At 45.3% G+C, this 19,265-nt stretch overlaps 1 protein-coding gene across 1 annotated transcript in view; it reads left to right on the top strand.

Moving 5' to 3' along the window:
- LOC144753513 (VPS10 domain-containing receptor SorCS3-like) overlaps positions 1–19,265 on the top strand; it is a 2,605,581-nt gene that overhangs the window by 1,404,684 nt on the left and 1,181,632 nt on the right. Inside the window, exon 5 of the mRNA XM_078641177.1 lies at positions 19,092–19,165. Within this exon, the coding sequence (XP_078497303.1) occupies positions 19,092–19,165 (74 nt within the window). The remainder of the gene's footprint in view (positions 1–19,091; positions 19,166–19,265) is intronic.

Raw genomic sequence — 19,265 nt, forward strand, 5'->3', positions numbered from 1 at the left:
ATTGACTTAGCTCAAGCTACGTGTGAATACTGTTGACTTTACAGAACATATTTACATCTATTTGGGGACGAAAAGTTCTATTAATATTTTAAAAAAGGAAATCGTTTGTGGATTGATTAGTTCTCTGTCTGGATGGCAAATTTGCCAAAGGAAAGCCCTCTCTTCCAAGAGCCCTCACAATCTGTCATGATGGCATTTTGAAGTCACTGTCTACCGATGCCTGAAATTGCAGTGTATGGGGACATCAAAAAGATCAAACCTACTACACCCCGCCCCCTTTCAAGTGGCCCAAGACATGTAATTGACTTAACCGTTGTTTCTGCTGATAAACTTAAATGTCGACTTGCATGTGCATGAACTTTGGGGCATATTTACAACAGAATGGAGAACCGTCACATTAGCAAACATTGCTAAGGCCATGCTTCTCCATTCTGAAAAAGTAGTGATGCACCATATTCACAAAAATGTGGCTCACCCCTGTGTTTCGCATAGTGCTGGCGCTGAATTCAGCTGCCTAGTGCAAACACAGCCCCCCTTGTACCATAGTGCAAGGGTGTCTGCATTAGGGGGGAATGATTGTTTATGTGCAGTAAGGTCACCCTTCCTGCAGATAAACTGTTTATGTGCAAGTAGTTCTCTCTTCCTACACATAAACAATCATTCATGGCGTTTTGAAACTTCTTTGTGTGCTGTTTAATGCAGCACAGATAGAAGTTGCAAAATGTAATTTTTTTTAATTGTATTGCCTATTGCAGTGATTGGATTTTAGTTCCAGCAAGTTTTGGGGGCAAAACTCGGGCATCAGCCAGACATTCCAGTAAATCTGCCAAGTACAAGTTGAAAAGTATTGGGACTAGTATACATCCTTGCTTTAATCCTTTGTCAGTGTTTATTTTTTTGATCATGGACCAGCCAGAAGAGACTCTTGTCTTGACCCAGGTTTCCGAGTATAGGGCAACCAGTGCTTTTAATAGTGTGTTGTCAATGCCTCCGTTTTTTAATTTCATCCATCTCAGGCAAGACACACTGTCGAAAGCTGTTTGGAAATCGATGTATGCTAGATACAGAGCCCTCCCGTGTTTTTTGCAAGTGTGGTCTCATCAGGTGGGACATGCAGTCCAAGTTATCGTCAATGTGGGATCCCTTTTGAAAGCCTGTTTGCGTATAAGGGATCAATTTGAGCATTTTTACTCAAGCCGTTAGTTCTTGTAATAATGTGCTGGCATAGCACTTCCCATCTCTGTCTATGAGTGTGATCATTTGGTAGTTTTCAGGGTTGGATAGCAAATCTTTTTTGTAAATTGGGACCAAGAGGGAGCCCTTCCATGACTCAGGGATTCTTCCGACTCCCGACCTGTATTCCCAAAAAAGGGCGCCATAATTGTGGCCCATTTCCATGGCGTACCTTTGTACACCATGGACGGGATGCCATTTGGGCTGGGCGCCCCTCCAGACGGCATCTTTTTGATGAGGTGCATAACTACGTGGGGGTAATTGCTTTTCGTCGTGGGATCGATTTTGTGACTTTGTGATCCTTGATATGTTGTTGGTATCCCTCATATTTGGGTTTGCGCCATTATCACTAGATGACTCCACATAGAGAGATCCTATGTGGTGTTCCCAGGCTATGGGCAAGATGTTTGTAATTGAAGGCGGCTGGTTTGATCTGAAGTGGTTAATCATCCAGAATAGCTTCTGATATTGTGACTTTATTATTTAATGTGCTTGCTCCCAGTAATTTTCTATAATCATTCTCTTCCTGCTGATGAAATCACAAAAAATTCTTGAGTTGCTTGAAAGTGAGCAATTGAAATCCATATGTAATCCAGTGTTGCCAATCTAGAGTGTGAGTAGTGAGCGTAAGCTGCTGGTGAGTCGGTGGCTGATCTTCCTTTTAGGATTTGAAGACACTGTTGATTGAAATAGACTGGCAATTTGAGTACTGACTGCTTATAGCTGGGATAGACCAGGGGAAATCATCTAGAGCTACCAAAGAGGAATTTAGGTCAGATTCCATTAGATTAGCTTTGAAATCTCCCATGATTATCCATAGGTCATCTGGGTGCTGTGAGTAGAGAGTGTTTATTACTGATAGCATTCTACTTAGCGTTGCTTCTCGTTTAGTCTTAGATGGATGAAGATAAATGCAACTTAAGGTCATAGAGTGCTGATCCTGGCTGAACATGTCAGGTTTTAGGAACGTTGCTTTGAGGAATATGTAATCTCCATTTCTTTCACATAGTAGTGATCCTTTTACTGCCAAATAGTTTTTGATGTAAATTGCCACCACTTCTGAAGCGAGGCCCCCTACTTGATTCGTAGACAGTATAGTCCAGCCATGGTGTTGAACGCAAGGCCCAGGTTTCATGCACCTCAATGACATCGTATCTATTCAGAAATTGAATGGCGTCCCTTTTGTCTTCACCGTCAGTTAGATCCCAAGTGTTCCAGGAGCAAATTTTTAACTTGGAAGCAAGATTATTCTTATCAGAAGTGTGCCTTGGGATGTTAGGGATGTGAGTTTAGGGCCCTTGGTTACCAGGACCAGTCTTTGGTGTTCTACCCCTTAGCCAGGCATCAGCGTTTGCCCCCTTCTGTGTCCATTGTGCTTTGTATTAAACCTTCACTCTATGGCCTTGTTCTCAGTCCATCTCCAGCACAGTGCAGGATGGAGTCAGTTGCAGGTTTTATTGTGTTCTTACTATTCATCCTCTACTGTGGTTTTCTTTCTTGTTTTGCCTGCTGCCAGCCGCGGCGCGTGGAGGGAGTTTGGTGGGGCAGGGAGGCGGTGCAGGGGAGGGGCAGGGTGGAGGGTGGTAAACAATGGAATATGGACAATTGCAGGTAAGTAAACAATTTAATAAATAGAACGAATTTCGTAGCGCACCCTGCATCGCAAAATGCGCCATCCGGATCCCACCCACTTGGTAATTCTCCCGCACAGCGGGAGAATTAACACCGCACTCAAGGGGTTAAAGGAATCAGTAGAATGGTAATGATAAATCCAACAATTTGGTATTGTTGAATTTATTGTAAAATGTACAGACAAGAAGTTATAAGACTGTTTTTTGTCTGTAAGCCCAAATTCAAGTCTGTACTGCTCTGCTCTGATTGGTCAGAGATAAGTGGGTGAGCCTGGCTGCTTTGAAGAGGAGATAAATGACCCCTGGGGTTAGGAAGCCTCTCGGGCAGGAGAGGTTGCTGGGCATAGGAATGCCAGAGTAGGGGGAGGAGTTGTAAAATATGGACTTCAAGCGAAGGGGAGGACCCCTGTTCACCTCTAGCCAGATGCCACGATTAAGGAAGGAAGAGCAGATGTAAGGGGGAGAGACTGTGGAGAATAGCCATCCTAGGGGTGTGTCTAGCCAGCTCTCCCTGCTGAAAATTCTGACATATTGAATTTTGGAAGAAGAGTGGTTTCTGGGTTAGCATGTTGCCACACTCTGCAGGAAGCGGTCAGATTTTTGGGTGGAACCCTGCAGCTCGTTGGACAAGAGTGTCCTCCTGCTTGACCCCAGGGAACACTGAATGAGTATCTGAGAGTCGCAGTGCCTCTCAGGTCTGGTGCTTGAAACTTAAGAGAATCAGAAGGGTCTGCGCTGAAGAGTTTGAAGTGCATTTCCAAAAGCCTGAACTCGGAAAATTGCGCCTTTTTGCACCATTTAAAACTACAGCCCTGTGGATCAAACCTGCTTCAAAAGTACTAAAGAGTGGACTCCATGCAAGCTGCAAGTTACCAAAGCTCACCTGGACATCACCACAAAGAATCTCCAGCCTGGAGTACTACCAGTGGATTTGTAAGGGTTTTGTTCAAGTGGATTGCGGGAATTAAAGTTTCACACATTCAAGGACCCTCTTGGAGATTCCAGAACCGTGGATTGTGTGTTTGGGACCCGCAAGAAGAACTTCAAGAAGGAGTTCTAACTGGATCCAGCCTGCTGGAGGAGGCTGCACAAGAGTGATGAGAGATCCTCCAGAACAATTGGTAAAGGTGAATGTGTCCTTGTCAAAGCAAACAAATTAACTAAATGGGGCACTGTTGGTTTCTAAGCATTAGAAAGTGACTAACCTTTAAAAATTCATATCTCGGGTTCCCTACAGTGGATTTTGTTTCGTTTTGTTGTCATTTAAAACATAAAAATATTTCCTATTTTTATAAATTGGTGTTGGATTTATATTTGGTGTTATGTCTTAATTATTTACTGAATTGGTGTTTTTAAATGCTTTACATACCTGTCTTTGAAGTTAAGCCTGACTGCTCACATCCACGTTACTAAGGGTTGAGCAAAGGAACCATTTTCTAAGACCTATTCTGAGCCCTATACTGTTTTAGTGGCCTTATTGCCAGTGGCAGACCTACATTTGCCCCTACCAATAATCCACATTCCAGCAATCATCTTTAGGTTTTCTGGATTTTCAAATTGATTCGAGATTGGTTGTTTTTGTGGGTGATTTGGCTCTGAGCTGTCCAAGCCCTCCGTGTCTTTTTGGGATGGGGCTCCTACAGGTGATCGATTCTTCTTGGGTGTGATTTGACTGTGCTTCCTGTTGTGGTTCGTCACCCCTTGTTCTTTTGTGCAGGAATGGTGGGTCATCACTAGGGAGATTTACATCCCTGTCATTTTTGTTTGTGGCCATCAGAACTCTTTGTTTTACTTAGGTAGAAGTCTCTTTAGAGACTATTTTCGATTTATAGTTGTCTCCTTTTATAGTACTTAGTTTGAGTTTTCCTAGGTAGGTGTCGTTTTTGTTTGGATTGCCCACTTCAATCCCCGATAGACAGCGATGCAGGGATGAAGAGTCTCCTGTTGAATTTTCAGGGATCTTTTCTGATTTTGGTGATTGTTCCTCAAAAACCCTGATTTTAAGGGGGTCTTCTGTGTTAGGTTCGAGGAGTTGTTTTCTCTTATGCCATTTGGTTCCGACAGGTAATCGTTGTACCAGTAACTCTTGTTCTTTCATGTCCTGCTTTACGGCCAAGTGTCCTGTGGTTCGTTTAGGATCATTTGCACTTGTTGCGTTGCTTTCAGTTTTACCGAGTTGCCCTATCCCCAATGCTCTATAATTCAGGTTTGGGGGGAAACAACGTCCATAGTGCTTACCTTCATTTCACTTTTGAGCCAGTGCAATAAGCCCCCTTCTTTATTGCCCTTGTTTAATTATTTTTTTCTTTTCTTGTTTTTTCTATATTAATGCTCGACTTCCGTGGATTTATATTTTTCTGGATGGTTGTTTTTTCTGTGCTTGATGTTAGATAGAAGTGTATTCTTCTTTCAGATTTTTTAGCCATTTTTGATTCATGTACATTGTTTCTTGCTATTTGGTTTGTGTCGCTCTCCTCATTGTGGTCGATTTCCCGAGGTCTCTCCAACGTCCCCTGTTTACTATCGGCCCTTTTCTCAAAATTTATATGTGTTGTTGGTTGTTCTCCTCCCCTAGGTCTCTTTTGTATGTTGTCCTGTGTTCCCAGGGAGATCGTGATTTTCTTTATTTAAGTTTAATTGTGAAGCATGATTCAAGTTTGAGTTTAGCTCTTGGTCTTGCTGGGGAAAGGGGTTTGCTTTTTGCTTTTTGTGGCCTTGTGGCTTTCTGACTACCTCTCTCTTGAGGTCGTTAACTAGGGAACTCATTATTTCGGGCAGCTTTTCCAAATTCTGTAGTATAGGGCTGCATCCACATCCCTCCTGCTTAATGTTTAGCTGTTCACTTGTCAGAGCTCTACTGCTCAAAGAGTTCAATCATTCGAGCTTGGTGTCAAGGCCCGATATTAAGCCAGCTACTTTCCAAAGTATGTTTATTTGAGTATCAAGATTTGTCGGCATGCATAATGGCCACATTTGCCATTCAAATCAGAGCCTGACTAATCACTGTAAGGTGGTTCTCTATTTAAAGTATCAGCACAGGGGATCCTCATCAGTTAGAGGAGATCCTGACTTTGGGGGCTCATTATCGTGTGTGAAAAAGCATGAATTCAAAAGATTTGAGCACCAGCTCGCTAGTGAGAATTGTTTTTCGGGATCGATGGTAAAAGCCTCTTGTTGGCACTTTTTTTTTTTTTTGCAGAGTTTTATATAGCGCGAACTTGACCCAAACCGAACCGGGTATCAGAGCGCTTTACATAGCACCAGTTACGTTACATGAGGACACACATTCATTTTGTTAGGCTTGGGGAGATTAAGTGATTTGCCCAGAATCACAGGAGGGTTTAGCGAGATTACCGAGACTCAAACCCAGTTTCCCCAGTCCAAGGTCGAGCGCCCTAGCCGTTAGAGAAATTTGAGAAATTTCTGTTTTCTCCAGTGCTATCTGCTGACAATAAAGGGGCCTCGTCTCTTGTCATAGGAGTTGTAGTGCCAAACTTTTGTTTAGTCTGGTGCAACTCCTTGAGATTTCTTTTGTTGTTGTTACTGTTAGCTGATTGGTTGTAGAAGGGCTTAAGAGGTGATACTAGAACAGTGTTTGAATTTGTCTCATGGTCCTGACTATGTCTACCTACATTGTACATTGAGTCAGGCAGAAGCACAGAATGATTAAAGTAAATAACAACTTTTTAAAAGTGGCATTTTTAGACTTGCAACTTAAAATCTGTCTTCATCATGTTATGATTTTAAATTGTCCACAGACACCAAACTCGAAATATGTGTCTTTTCCCAATTGAAAATTACACTTATACAATGCAATAAGGTAATCCCACGGTTAACTTATCAGAGATATAGGCCAAAGTCAGGAGAAACCACGCCAAGGATGTCAGGTCTAACAAAGTGGCACAGCATGCATACAAACACACAAAATCCCTCATAAAGGGAAAATAAACAACACTTTAGCATAAGCGAGAGTGCCATGTTAATAACCAAAAACTGTAGAAAAACAGGTTCCATTCCCTTCTTAGGGTGTGTCCAGGGGCGTTGCTTTCATTGGTGCAGAAGGTGCAGTAGCGCCAGGCCCCAGAGGCCCGAGGGGCCATTAAATCCTGATTATTGCTCTATTTGATAAGTCAGACAGCAGCTTGGAGGTTCCTCCACTTCCTTGCACTAGAGTCTATGACAAACTGACAATGCTGCTGGTTGAGTCCATTAGCTTCTGCGTCTCAGACCAACTATACATCTTCGTCATGCTGCTCGGTTCACTGATATATTGATGTCACAAACATCGATGTTCCTAATATCAAGAAAAAAATATCGACTGCAAAAATATCGACTTCCATACCATAACAGGTAAGTACAAAAATATTGACTCCAAATTATTGAGGTATAAAATATAGATGTAGAAAATATTGATTTAAAAATATATATAAAATAAAATATATATTAAATATATTAAAGACTAATATAAATGTTACCAAAATTAATTAAATGTAATATACATTTTAACTAAATATAACAAACAAATAATTTATACAGATACATATATTTACTTAAAAATAATTTATTAAGTGTTATCTTTATTTAATTCTTAAACTTTAAAATTATATACAAATAATATATATATATATCAATAATAAAAAAAAAAAAATATTCTATAATGAATTAAAATATTAAACTATTACAAAAAAAATCAAATAACATTTCCCAATACAAGAAGTGCAACAGTAGAGAAAGTGTTGGATAGCGGAATAATTACATTTACTAGTCTAACTCCAGTGAGTGCAACAGTAGGGAAAGTGTCGGATAGCGGAGGGGTGAAAATTACTATTCCCACTCCAAACAGTGGACCAGTAGGGAAAGGGTTGGATAGCGGATGGGTAAAAATTGCTATTCTCACTCCAGTGAGTGCAACAGTAGGGAACATGTTGGATAGCGGAGGGGTAAAAATTACTATTCCCACTTCAGTGAAAGCAACAGTAGGGAAAGTGTTAGATAGCGGAGGGGAAAAATTACCATTCCCACTCCAAAGAGTGCAACAGTAGGGAAAGTGTTAGACAGCGGAGGGGTACAAATTACGACATTTGCCTCAAAACGTTCCCTACCAAAGAAAAGGCTGTACTTGCCAAAACAAATTTGCGTTGTTTGGTTAAGACTCATTAGAAGACACTCAAGCCCATTGTTTCCGCCTCTGAGCTATGGATGGAACCTATTGCAACTGCAGAAGTTCAGTCTTTTGGAGGAACTTGGCAGCTCTGAAAGTTCTAATAGGAGTGTGAAATCCACTCTCATTAACCATTAAAAGCGCATGTTACGTGACGAGCTGGGCTCGTCATTAGCGTGCGAGGAGGCTACCTCATGACGAGCCCAGCTCGTCATCAGCGTGGAAGGGGTTAAACCCCTTAATCCTCTTGCTTCTACATTTAGAAGTGCCCTAAAACGTTTCTAATATTGACACGTACCCCCAGATGGCTGTAGTACATAGGTAATAAACATATTGTATATATAATATAGTTTATATTTTAAGGATTTATCAGTGCTTAAACGTGACTTGACCCCTCCTGTTATAGTGAACATAAATTAATTATGTGCCACACGTCTCTCACTTTTCTCATGAGATCTCAGTGGGAATTAAATAGGGAGAGCTCATATTTAAAAGTCTGTTATATTGGGCATGTAAAACAACACTAATTTGCAGGACCTAATTGTAACACTAGCCCAAGCTTACCGTCTGCTAAAAAAAATAATATATCTAATCTGTGTTGTCAGAACCCCTTTCAGATGGTCAGAGGGCAAACAAGGGTTATTGTACCCAACTGTGCTGTGGCACACAAAGCAACACACTAAATAATATCTACAGTCTCTTAAAGTTGGCTGACTAGCATCATCCTGGGTGGTAGCCCTGATTTCCTCTGTCCCTTTCTAGTAAGGCTGGTTATCTCCCATTCAACACTGTAGGTGACTACCCGATACAGCCCACACTATTGCCCATGCAGCAAAGTCCAAGTTTGGCCTGAAGAGTCAACTTCAGCAGTGCTACATGGTAAATTTGTGCGAGTCGTCGGGTGCCTGCCAGCCTTGAACAGTCTTACCTGAACTGACAGCAGCCAGCAAATGCGGGAGGACATGATCCATCTCTGTGGGTCTCAGTCTTCCAATGCTGAGGGTCCGCAACCTCATGCACTCTTTCCGACCCTCAGTCTTCTGACATCCTTATCCATGGCTCCTCATAATCAGTAAGTTTTCTGCACAGCAGCCTGGGCACAACAATCCAGGGCAAATTGCCCTTCTCCCATAGAGGTCCCCTCCTACCAAACAGGGGGTGCCAATTTCCTCCACACTACTTCATGGTGGGCACAACTGGCATACCAGGATCTTCATCTGGATGTCTACAAGGGTGATGGCCCTTATTTCATGGTGGCCCTCACTGGCAAATGAGGGTTGCCAACTGCTTTTTCACAAGGGGGATTTCCCTTACTTCATGATGGTCCCCTTCTGGCACACGAGGTCGCAAACATTATGGCAGCAGTCCAAACCAGACTGGGCATGTCACACTTCACTCCTAGGGATCCACCTGACAGAATCCCTGTTGGACCTCACCCCCTCCACAAGCTCTGATCTGCCACTTGAAACAACCTTTACAAAGCAGTTGTTACATGGCATTACCTTTACAACGCAATTCATTAGATCGATTTGCTCTAGATGGCGCTCCAACATAAGGAATAGTATGATTTTCTATTTGAACACCTTCCCTACTGCTGCCCAGGGTGGAGTTGGAATAGTAAATTATATTATCCCTAAGGTTGGAGTGCCATCTAGCGCAAGTCGATCTAATGACTTGCGTTGTAAAGATATTGCGTTCTAACAACCATGTTGTAATGAATGCGATGTAAAAGCATGCGTTATAGCATGCTATATTCATCTGCCACCCCACAGGGCCCTCAGGTCTTGGCATGTAGGCAGAAGGCTGGTGCTCCCGACTCAGAGCATGTGGCATTGACTTCCTGTCTTATGGGCACTCATCCAGCAGAGAAACTATCAGACCTTGGTTCCAGCAGCAGCTTTCCATTCCTCACCAAGGTGTCCCTACCTTTGTCATTTATGTTTGCCGTGCACCGCAGATGCTTCAAGAGACAAAGAAATGAGAGAGGCGTGGCTTGGCAAGCGGTGATGGCGGTCGCATGAACAGAGTGCTCTGCAGCAGCCCCTCTGTTACCTGATCACAAGATCAGCCGGAACGGGATTTTGAGCCGTCGAGCCCTCTAAAGGGGCTGGGCACCAGCGGCGAGGACCGGACAGGGTGAGAGGCTCTGCCCGATTGAGATTTTCTTTTCTAGAGAACAGTGCCGCGGGGTAGAGTGTCAGATCATCGAGAAAGTGGATGCCCCAAAGACGAGATCGAGTGAGGAGAACGTCGCTGGCAGCTGAGCACTGCCTTATACCTGTGGAGAGCCCAGCTGAGGAGCACGAGCTGAGGCGCTACGGTCTGAGCACCGTCAGACAACCGGACGGGGGTAGGTGGTGTTGGAGGCTAGAGGGTGGATTGGTCCTTGCTCCCCCACTTCCCCCACTGCGTGAGGGTGACCTGTCTTCTGCCCAGGGTCCTGAGGATGGCTGAAAATGGCGAGGGGGACGCACCTTCTTCGGTTTCTAGGCGCTTGGCTGGACGCAGAGAGAGCTGTGACAAGGCTGTGGGGGTGTATGTGTGCTCGAGGACGGCAGAGACAGGATCGCTGGGTGTTGGAGTGGCTGAAGCGATTGGAGCGCTGGGTTCACGGAGCTGAGGGCCCTGCAGCTGCACTCATATCAGAGCAAATGAGCACGGGAGGTGGCAATTGGAGCGGGTGCAAAGGGGAGCTGGAAGGGCTCTGATTCGCCCCCACCTGGTGTGGAAGACTGTCTGTCACTAGGGGAGTGGTGGGTTGCTGGTGAAGTGAGGCAAGCGACCTGCACTGAGGCAGGTTGCCCAGAACCAGAGGGGGAGTTGCATGGACCCATAGTTAAAGACCTAGGGCTGTTGCTTGGTCTTGGGTGGCCACACGGGCACCTTGGCGGAGAAGGGCGAATGGACAGTGCCTGAAGGATTTGTGGAATTGGGCACTTTGAGGGACTGCGCTGGGAGCCTCTGCACAACAGGCCTTTGAGGTGGGCAGAATCCAAGGGCTGATCTCGCTGAGGAGTCCGCTCTCTGGAGGGTATTTCCTGCTGGGAGCCTGAGCTGGAGAGGAGGCTGTGAATTGGCGGACCCCCTGAGAGGGCAAAACTGTGGTGCCCACTTGAAGGAATTCGGGAGCGAATGCTCTCGGCTATACTGCCGGACCTGGCATTACACTTCATTGCAAAGTGGGCCCCTACGCTGACTGCGCACGTTGGGATGTGAGCTCGCCGACTATCTGTCTGAGAATGCGCTTGAGTTTCTGGGATGAGCAGGGCCCCTACTGAGTGGCACAGTAAACGTTTTGTAAGTTTTGCGGATCCCCTGGATGTGGTGGCGCAGCAGTGATCGAGGAGGGGTCGGGGAGGGGTGCGACCTGTGACCGGATCTGTGGCCCCTATCGCAGAGTTATATCTATCGCCCTCGGGACCCTTCTGCGTGCAACAGAGTGGTGGTCCTTGAGGTGCAGTGGGGTGAATTGAGGCCGGCCCTGTAGGGCCTTCGGCGACGTGCGGTGAGCGCACCGTCGGGAGCGTGAGGACTTCTGGCAAACATGGGTAAGCTTATAGGACGCCAAGTGGGACTCCCCCAGGACCAGGAAGAATGATTGCAGGACCCGCTGAGCAGTACATCAGATGACCCAGTGCAGCGGCAGCTGCAGCAAATATTGGCCATCATAGCTGATACGAAAGCGACCCTCCATCAGGACATTAGCACTGTCGCGGTGGGGCTTGGCCTCCTCCGGGATGAACACAAGCACCTATCTGAGAGGGTCAAGAAGACAGAACTTGACATTGTGTAACTGGCACCAGTGCATAAAGATGTGGCGCAGCTGGTGCAGGCTCTAACGGATAGGGTGACGACGTTGGAATGAAGGGCCGAAGATGCAGAGGGCTGCAATCAAAGGAACAACGTACGAGTCGTGGGACTGCCGGATGGAGCAGAAGGAGGAGACATGGTGGCCTATCTGGAAGCGTGGTTCCGGGATGTGGTGGCACCAGAAGGACTTACAACCTTATATATGCTTGAGAGGGCCCATTGAGTCCCGGCCTGACTGCCGGCTCCAGGGAGGCCCTCGAGACCAGTGGTGGCCCAATTGCTCCATTTTCGAGATAGGGACTTGTTGTTGCAGAAGGCGAGAGCAGATTGGCCCTTCACGGTGGACAATGCCACGGTCACGCTTGCGCATTATCCTGGATGGCACTACGCACTATGTGGACTCTCCCCAAGAGGCATGGGAATGCCTGGAGAACTATAGGAAGGAGACCCCAAGGGACGGGGAGCTGCAGGAGGTTCAGGTCCAGCTGCTGAAAAGACCTGTGCAGCCGAGAAGGCGCGTCCACAACAGAACTCAGAAAAAACCCAAGCTTACCCAGACAGTGCATGAGGGAGCAGTGGCACTGCAGGCGGTGGTGGAGCTGGCACGGACTAGCGCTCCTGCAAATGATGAAGAGAAGGGCGCTACTACTGATGGCTCGGTTGGGCAGGACTCGGACTCCTCTTAACTGGAGAGGAACAGATGCCTGTGGTGACACCACAGACTGCGGACAATATAGCTTGAAGAAGATGGAGGTGAGATGGGAGCGAAATCGACAACCACAGACTATTTTGGCTGGCGAGTGACTGGCTGACGATCCTGGTCTGGATTAGTAGATTTAGGGCTGGTGGGGTTCATCAAGAGTTTCTTGAGCCAGTTACAGTCTCCAGTGTCTCTGAATTTGTCAGAGGCTTTTTGAGTGTGATGATTTTATGGTTTGGATGGGTACTAGCATGATAGTAGCTGTCCTGGGGAGGGGAGTGGGATTGTTAATTAGTTATTAGGGGGTATAGGGCCTGGCATGTCACTACCTTAGATAGCAGAGGTGCGTTTCAGATGCAGTCAAGAAGGGCTCTACTAGCAACCTGAAATGTTCATCCTGGAATGTGCGGGGCATGCACTCCATGTGGTGTAGGCAGACGATACATGCGTATTTGGTAAGAAAAGGGAGTTCACATTGCGCTGTTACAAGAAACACATTTGCAGACGCAGGAAGGGACAGCATTGCAGAGGTGCTGGCACAGTCAATTGTATCATACGGTTTATTCTGCTTTTGCTCGAGGAGTGATGGTTTGGGTTGTTTGTTCCCCTTAGACGGGCATTGGCAAGATCTACAGGACATAGCGGGAGTGCGATGGGAATGTAGGTGTGTTAGATCTGGGGGTCTCTGGTTGGCAATGGTATTCACCTTTGTCCAAATAGGGACCCTTACTTCTAAGTCAGGAAAAGGGGATTACACTCCTTAAACCCCTGCTCACCCCCTTGGTAGTTTGTCACGAGCAGACAGGCTTATCTCAGAGGCAGTGTGTTAAGCATTGGTGAATATACACAGTACTACAGTGAAAACACTACAGATGGACACAACACAGGTTTTATAAAAAAATAAGTATTCTTTATATAGACTTAACACAAGACTACAAACGACAAAAATCCACAATACTACCCTTAAAATTGCTTTAAAGATGATAAAAGTTACTCAGTTCAAGTTGATGATAAATGTGACAAAGTTCTCAACAAAGTAACTGGATGCGTAAATCAAAGTAAACAAAAAGGCTTGCAAAAGGGGAGATGCGTCAGTTTCGTGAACCGGTGGAAATGATTCGTCGTGCCACAATGCTTGCGCAGAGTAGGGGATGTGTCGTAATCCCTACCGGTGCGGAGGTGATGCGTAGATTCTCTGCCTGCGAGCCCGTTGCAGTGTGCAAGATGGGGCCTTGATGCGCTGCGATGATCCGGTTGCGATATGAGAAGATGGCACCCTTGATTCGACGATGCGATGACGATGCGTAGACGCCTTGGCAGCCTAGCGATGACTCTGTACTTTGGAGCTGTGACAGGCCCTGCGACACGCTTCTCCGGTGATGCGATGGCGACTCTCTCGATGGCGTCACACTTCTCCAGTGATGCGACAACAGGCAGCTTCGATGAACACACGCTTCCAGGGAGAGCGAAGGCTCACTTCTCCGACGATGCGACGAATTCACGCTTCCTCTCGATGCGTCACGCTTCCAGCTCCCAGAGACACGCAAATGTCTGTAGATAGAATTAGCAGCAAGGAAATTCAGAGGGGTAGCTGGAGATGTAGTCTTTTGTCCCTGAGACTTCAGCAGGAGGCAAGCACAGTTGAAGCCCTTGGAGAATATTCTGTAGATGATGAAAGTCCTTAAAAGTTCCTTCTCCTTTCCTTGGCAATGAAGCAACCACTGTAGACCAACCCAACAAACAGCACACAGGCAGAGGGGCAGTCAAACTCCTGCAGCTTCCTTGGTTCTTCTCCTTGGCAAAAGGTTTCTAGTTTCAGAAGTGATCTAAAGTTCTTGGGATCTATACTCTAAAATCCTTTGTTATCTGAAGGCAGAGAGGCCTCTGCCTAGTCCAAACCAGTTCCTGCGCACTTTGTATACATGACTCTCTCCTTCCTTTCACTGTGCAGGGCAGTGACATCAGCCGCCCCACAGGAGGTGGAGCCAGCACAGGCACAGCTCTGGAGCACTTTGTTGACAAGATTCTTTCCCTCCTTTCACAGTGCAGGGCAGAGACAAGCCACCGGAGGTGTAGCCAGCATTGGAGAGGAAAGGCCCAGCCCTATTCAGGTCCCAGGTGCAACTCTTCCCTCCCATCTAGATGCAGATCTCTCTATTCACCACTGGGCTGTCCAGCCTGTCTCCTGGAATCCCCCAGCCCTGTCACTCACAAACCCAGACAAGCAATACACAACCTAGCAGAGGCATGCCTGGACAGTTAGGCAAGAAAATACCTACTTTCTCAAAGTGGTATTTTCAAACACAGAATATTAATACCAACTTTACTAAAAGATGTATATTATTATTCTGAGTTCAGGCATACTAAATTCGAATTCCTTCCATGTTCCCTGGGTCAGTTAGAATTATAAGAATGTAATAATGTAATAATCTAACTGCCCATTCTAGCCTATGGAGAACAGGTAGCCTTGCAATAGTGAAAAACGAAAATGGCTGTAGTTCACTATTAGGACATGCTACACACACCCGAGCATGTCCTACCTTATACGTACAATGTACCTTGCCCTTGAGCCTACCATAGGGGTGTCTAATATGAAGCAAAGGGAAGGTTTAGGGACTGGCAAGTGGGTGCACTTGCCAAGTTGACATGGCAGTACTAGACTGCACACAGGCGTTGCAATGGCAGGCCTGAGACACACTTTACTAGCTGCTTCTGTGGGTGGCACAACCAGTGCTGCAAGCCCACCAGCAGCATTTGATTTACAAGCTCTGGGCACACATGGTGCACTGTACTAGGGGCTGACAGGTAAATCAAATAACCCAATCATGGAATCACCAATTAGTACATCAAGTTAACATACGGAGCACTTGCACTGTGGCACTGAATAGCAGTGGCACAGTGTCCAAAGCATATAACCAGAAAAACATTTCAAAACAGAGGAGGCAATCCGTCAAAAGATGGAAGGGAGACTCACACCAATGATGCCAGGTCTAACAAGGTGCCACCCATATCTAGGGGTACAGATATACTATTACAGATTAGATATGTTAGAGGGCAACATTGGTAGGGCAGTGCGGGGCCTAGTGGGCAACTTTGATTTATGGGGAACATTGCCGTTGTCGGTCGCTGGACGGGTGGCATTACTTAAAATGGTGGCCGTTCCTCGATTGTTATATTATTTTGGGACCCTGCCGGTATGGATCCCAGTGAGGATATTTAAGCAGCTTACATCTATAATAACGGGGTTTCTATGGGGTCACCCTGGAAGTGATGCTGAGACCACGATTGGAGGGAGGTTCAGCGGTACCTGATTTCGAGTCCTATCTGGCTGCCCAATTGCAATGGTTGACGCAGAGAGTGGCATTGAGGCTGCGAGGTTTAGAAGTTAGAGGAGGGGGTGCTCTGGAACGGCAGCAGCTCCCCCTAATAGTGTTGGACCTTCCACTCCGGATGGGTGTTCCCTCGGAAGAACTTAGAACGGCTCGGCAATTCTGGTGGCGCAGTCTCAAGAAGATGGGCCTGAAAGTGCCATTCGCCCCTGATATACCCCTTTCAATGTGTGAGGCACTCCCTCATGGAGGGTCTTGGCGGGAACTGCATGATTGGACCGAGAGGGGACTGGATACCATTGGGGATTCATACGAAGACGGAGTCATGCTGCCTTTTGGCGCTTTGATCTGAGAGGGGGGAACTTTTTGCTCAATGCAGCGCTTACTCCAGCTATTCGTGCTCACTGGAAAGAGGGCCAGGTGGAACGTAGGGTTTCATTGGGATGTCAATATGAGGTAACGTTGGTGGGAACGATTAAAGCGGTCACATGCCTATACAAGCGTCTTACTACCAAAAGATTGGCCCCTCTGGACAAGCTTAAGCAACATTGGGAAATGGATGTGGGCAAGGAGATTACGGAAAGAGACTGGGCTGGGGTGGTAGAGCAAGCGTGGAAAAGCACTAGTAATGCCCGCTTCCAATTGCTTCACTTTTATATTTTGCGCCGCACCTACCTCACGCTGGCAAAAATTAAAACCTATTTTATCACCGAATCAGACGAATGCCCGAGGTGTCGAAGGGAGGGGGCAGACTTTCCTCACATGCTATGGGGCTGCCCACTGCTGACTGGTTATTGGACTGATGTGCTTGCATTATTGAAGGCAGTGACAAAAAGAGAGCTGGAGCTGTCCACTGGGACTTGTATATTGCACTGGTTCCCTCACACAGCCAAAACTAAGATTACCAGCAAGTTTATAGGCATGGGACTAGTGTTGGCCAAGAGGGACATAACGATGCATTGGAAGGCGAGTGGATGCCCGAACATAGATCACTGGAAGAGAGACTTTCTTAAATGGGAAGAATGTGATGGCATAGTTAGGTTACAACTAGCAAGAAGAGCGGGGAACGAGAGGGCGCTAGAGGCAGTGAGAGCATGGGAAAGCTTGGTGGGATTACTGAGAGGACTGGATGCTATAAGTGACGAGGAACCGGAATTGAGAGCCCCGGACACAGAATAGGTCCTTTTGCGAGGCGTAGATGCACCTACTCGCCCTATGCTGCACGTATGAGAACTGTGAGGCTGGAGGGGTATCCTGCACAAGTCTGAATTGCTTAAGAGTCGGAATTCATTGATTTGACACAGGTCATAGGGTTGGAAGGCTAAAATGGAGAACTAGAGGTGACATGCCTGGAAGGGAGGTGGAGGGGAGTAGATAGATTGGGTTAAAATGTATTGAGATTATTAATGTAGCATGATGCAGGAAATGCTGAAGAGTAGATGATCCACCCCTGGCTCTCTGAGTATGGCTCTCCATGGCCAAGGTGAAAGGGTAGGATGGGAATGTACTAAATATCCGTAAACAAATGCTCTAGAATTCTATTAAGGGGAGGGAGAGAATGATTCAGAAGTGCTGTATTATTGAATGACAATATAAACCTAATAAAGTATATTTAAAAAAAAAAGAGAGACAAAAAAATTAATCTGTCCTCGGCATTAATAAAATAAAAATAATCCCTGCCAGATATGCATGTTTATTGATTCAAAGAATAAAGTTCTCCAGAAGGTTATTTTTAATTTCAGTATTTCTGTCTCTCACTAACCATGATTCCTATAAAGCAGTACAGTCGTATGCTTTAACTAAAGCATAATATAGCCCAATTGTTTTTTAAAAAACTATGGCGAAAATGTGTCATAATTGCGGCATTGCACATTTATGCAAATTGCAATGCCCTAAACATGAGACCTTAGACTGTGACTGGTGCTAATGTTTGAAGCGAGGTTAACAAAGATAAAGGGCCCTATTATGTAATCTACATGTGCCACTAATCAAACAAGCATGCAACCTTTCTGATGGTCATTGTGCATCCCTAGCATATTGATGCACTATACAATCATTAACAGGTGTTTCCTCGCTGGAATACAACTATGTTTCGTGAATGGCACACAACCACAGTGTTGTCCTCATAAAAGTTGATGGCCCAGAAGCATTGATCATGCCGAAAGAAAGCGAAGTTGTAGAAAATAAACAGGGATGGTCTTGAGTATGCTCTTAATAAAAGGTAAGCAAGGCGGTACTTCTGGAAGGGATCCTAAGACTCGATGGTCATATGAGGAAGGCTGCCATCCAGATGTTGAGCAGAGGCTGAGTTGGTACTTGATCATCCTATGGTGGCCAAAGATTATCAGGGTTCTTAGGATATTCGGCAATGAAGTTGTTGTAAAATCCATGTAGTCATCATTTCATGTTTGACTATATGCCTTCCCTTGTAAAATTTGGGCCCCAACACACATGGTAAACGAAAGCGGGGGCAGCAGTTGGTAAAAGTTCTGCCTGCTATCCTAATCTACCTACTTATTACCTCATTTAGTTCAGCACATGTTAATGCTTTTTCCATCAATATTTCAGTACCACAAGGACAATACTATAGAGGAGCATCATCTTATGTGTTTCAGTTCACTGTGTCACTCTTTGTGACTGGTCCAGAGTAATGGTCGGGGGGAGGGGAGGAGTGAAAATAACTAGGATTACCATAACTGGGGTTACAATTTATTGGGGAATAATTTTCAGAAATTGGATTGACCATGCTGATTCCTGTATCTTTCTCCTTGCTGCAGTATTTTATCTGGATATTTTCCTGGTTAATGCAGGTGAAAACCCTGAGTGAAACACCATAGAGCTACTATATTTCAACAAAACTCTAATTGCATTGGGGCTGTTAACGCCCATTAGGGCCTCCTTTGGAATTATCAGACCACTTGAAACCTGAACCTATAAGGTTGATAAAACTGTATACTTTTTCATGATGTGTAAAATGCAGTTATTATGTCTTGATTTAAAATATCTACTAATAAGTGTTTCATTTTGAAAACATGAAGAGAAATATTATGATATATGTGACACTTTAAATGTATGGTAAAATGTTGACATTGCTTCCAATAAAAGCTTGCTAACACAGTCTCTGCACACAAGTCTATATTTTAGTAGACTGTTTATAGCGTCAATTAAAGCTATTGTTACTGTTGTTGCTTTATGTTTTGTAATTTTAACCTGTGCATGTTTTCCAGTTGTACAGCTCAATGGATTTTGGAAGGAGGTGGCAACTAATGCATGAAAGAATCACTCCGAACAGGTTTTACTGGTGAGTCTCTTGACGCCTTACTTCATTTACCTTACATTCAGTTTGAGAGATTATAAAATAATAAATAAACAAAAAAACTGCAGTTTGGTAAGATCTATGT

The sequence above is a fragment of the Lissotriton helveticus genome, chromosome 5_1 (assembly GCF_964261635.1).
Source record: "Lissotriton helveticus chromosome 5_1, aLisHel1.1, whole genome shotgun sequence".
Lineage (NCBI taxonomy): Eukaryota > Metazoa > Chordata > Amphibia > Caudata > Salamandridae > Lissotriton > Lissotriton helveticus.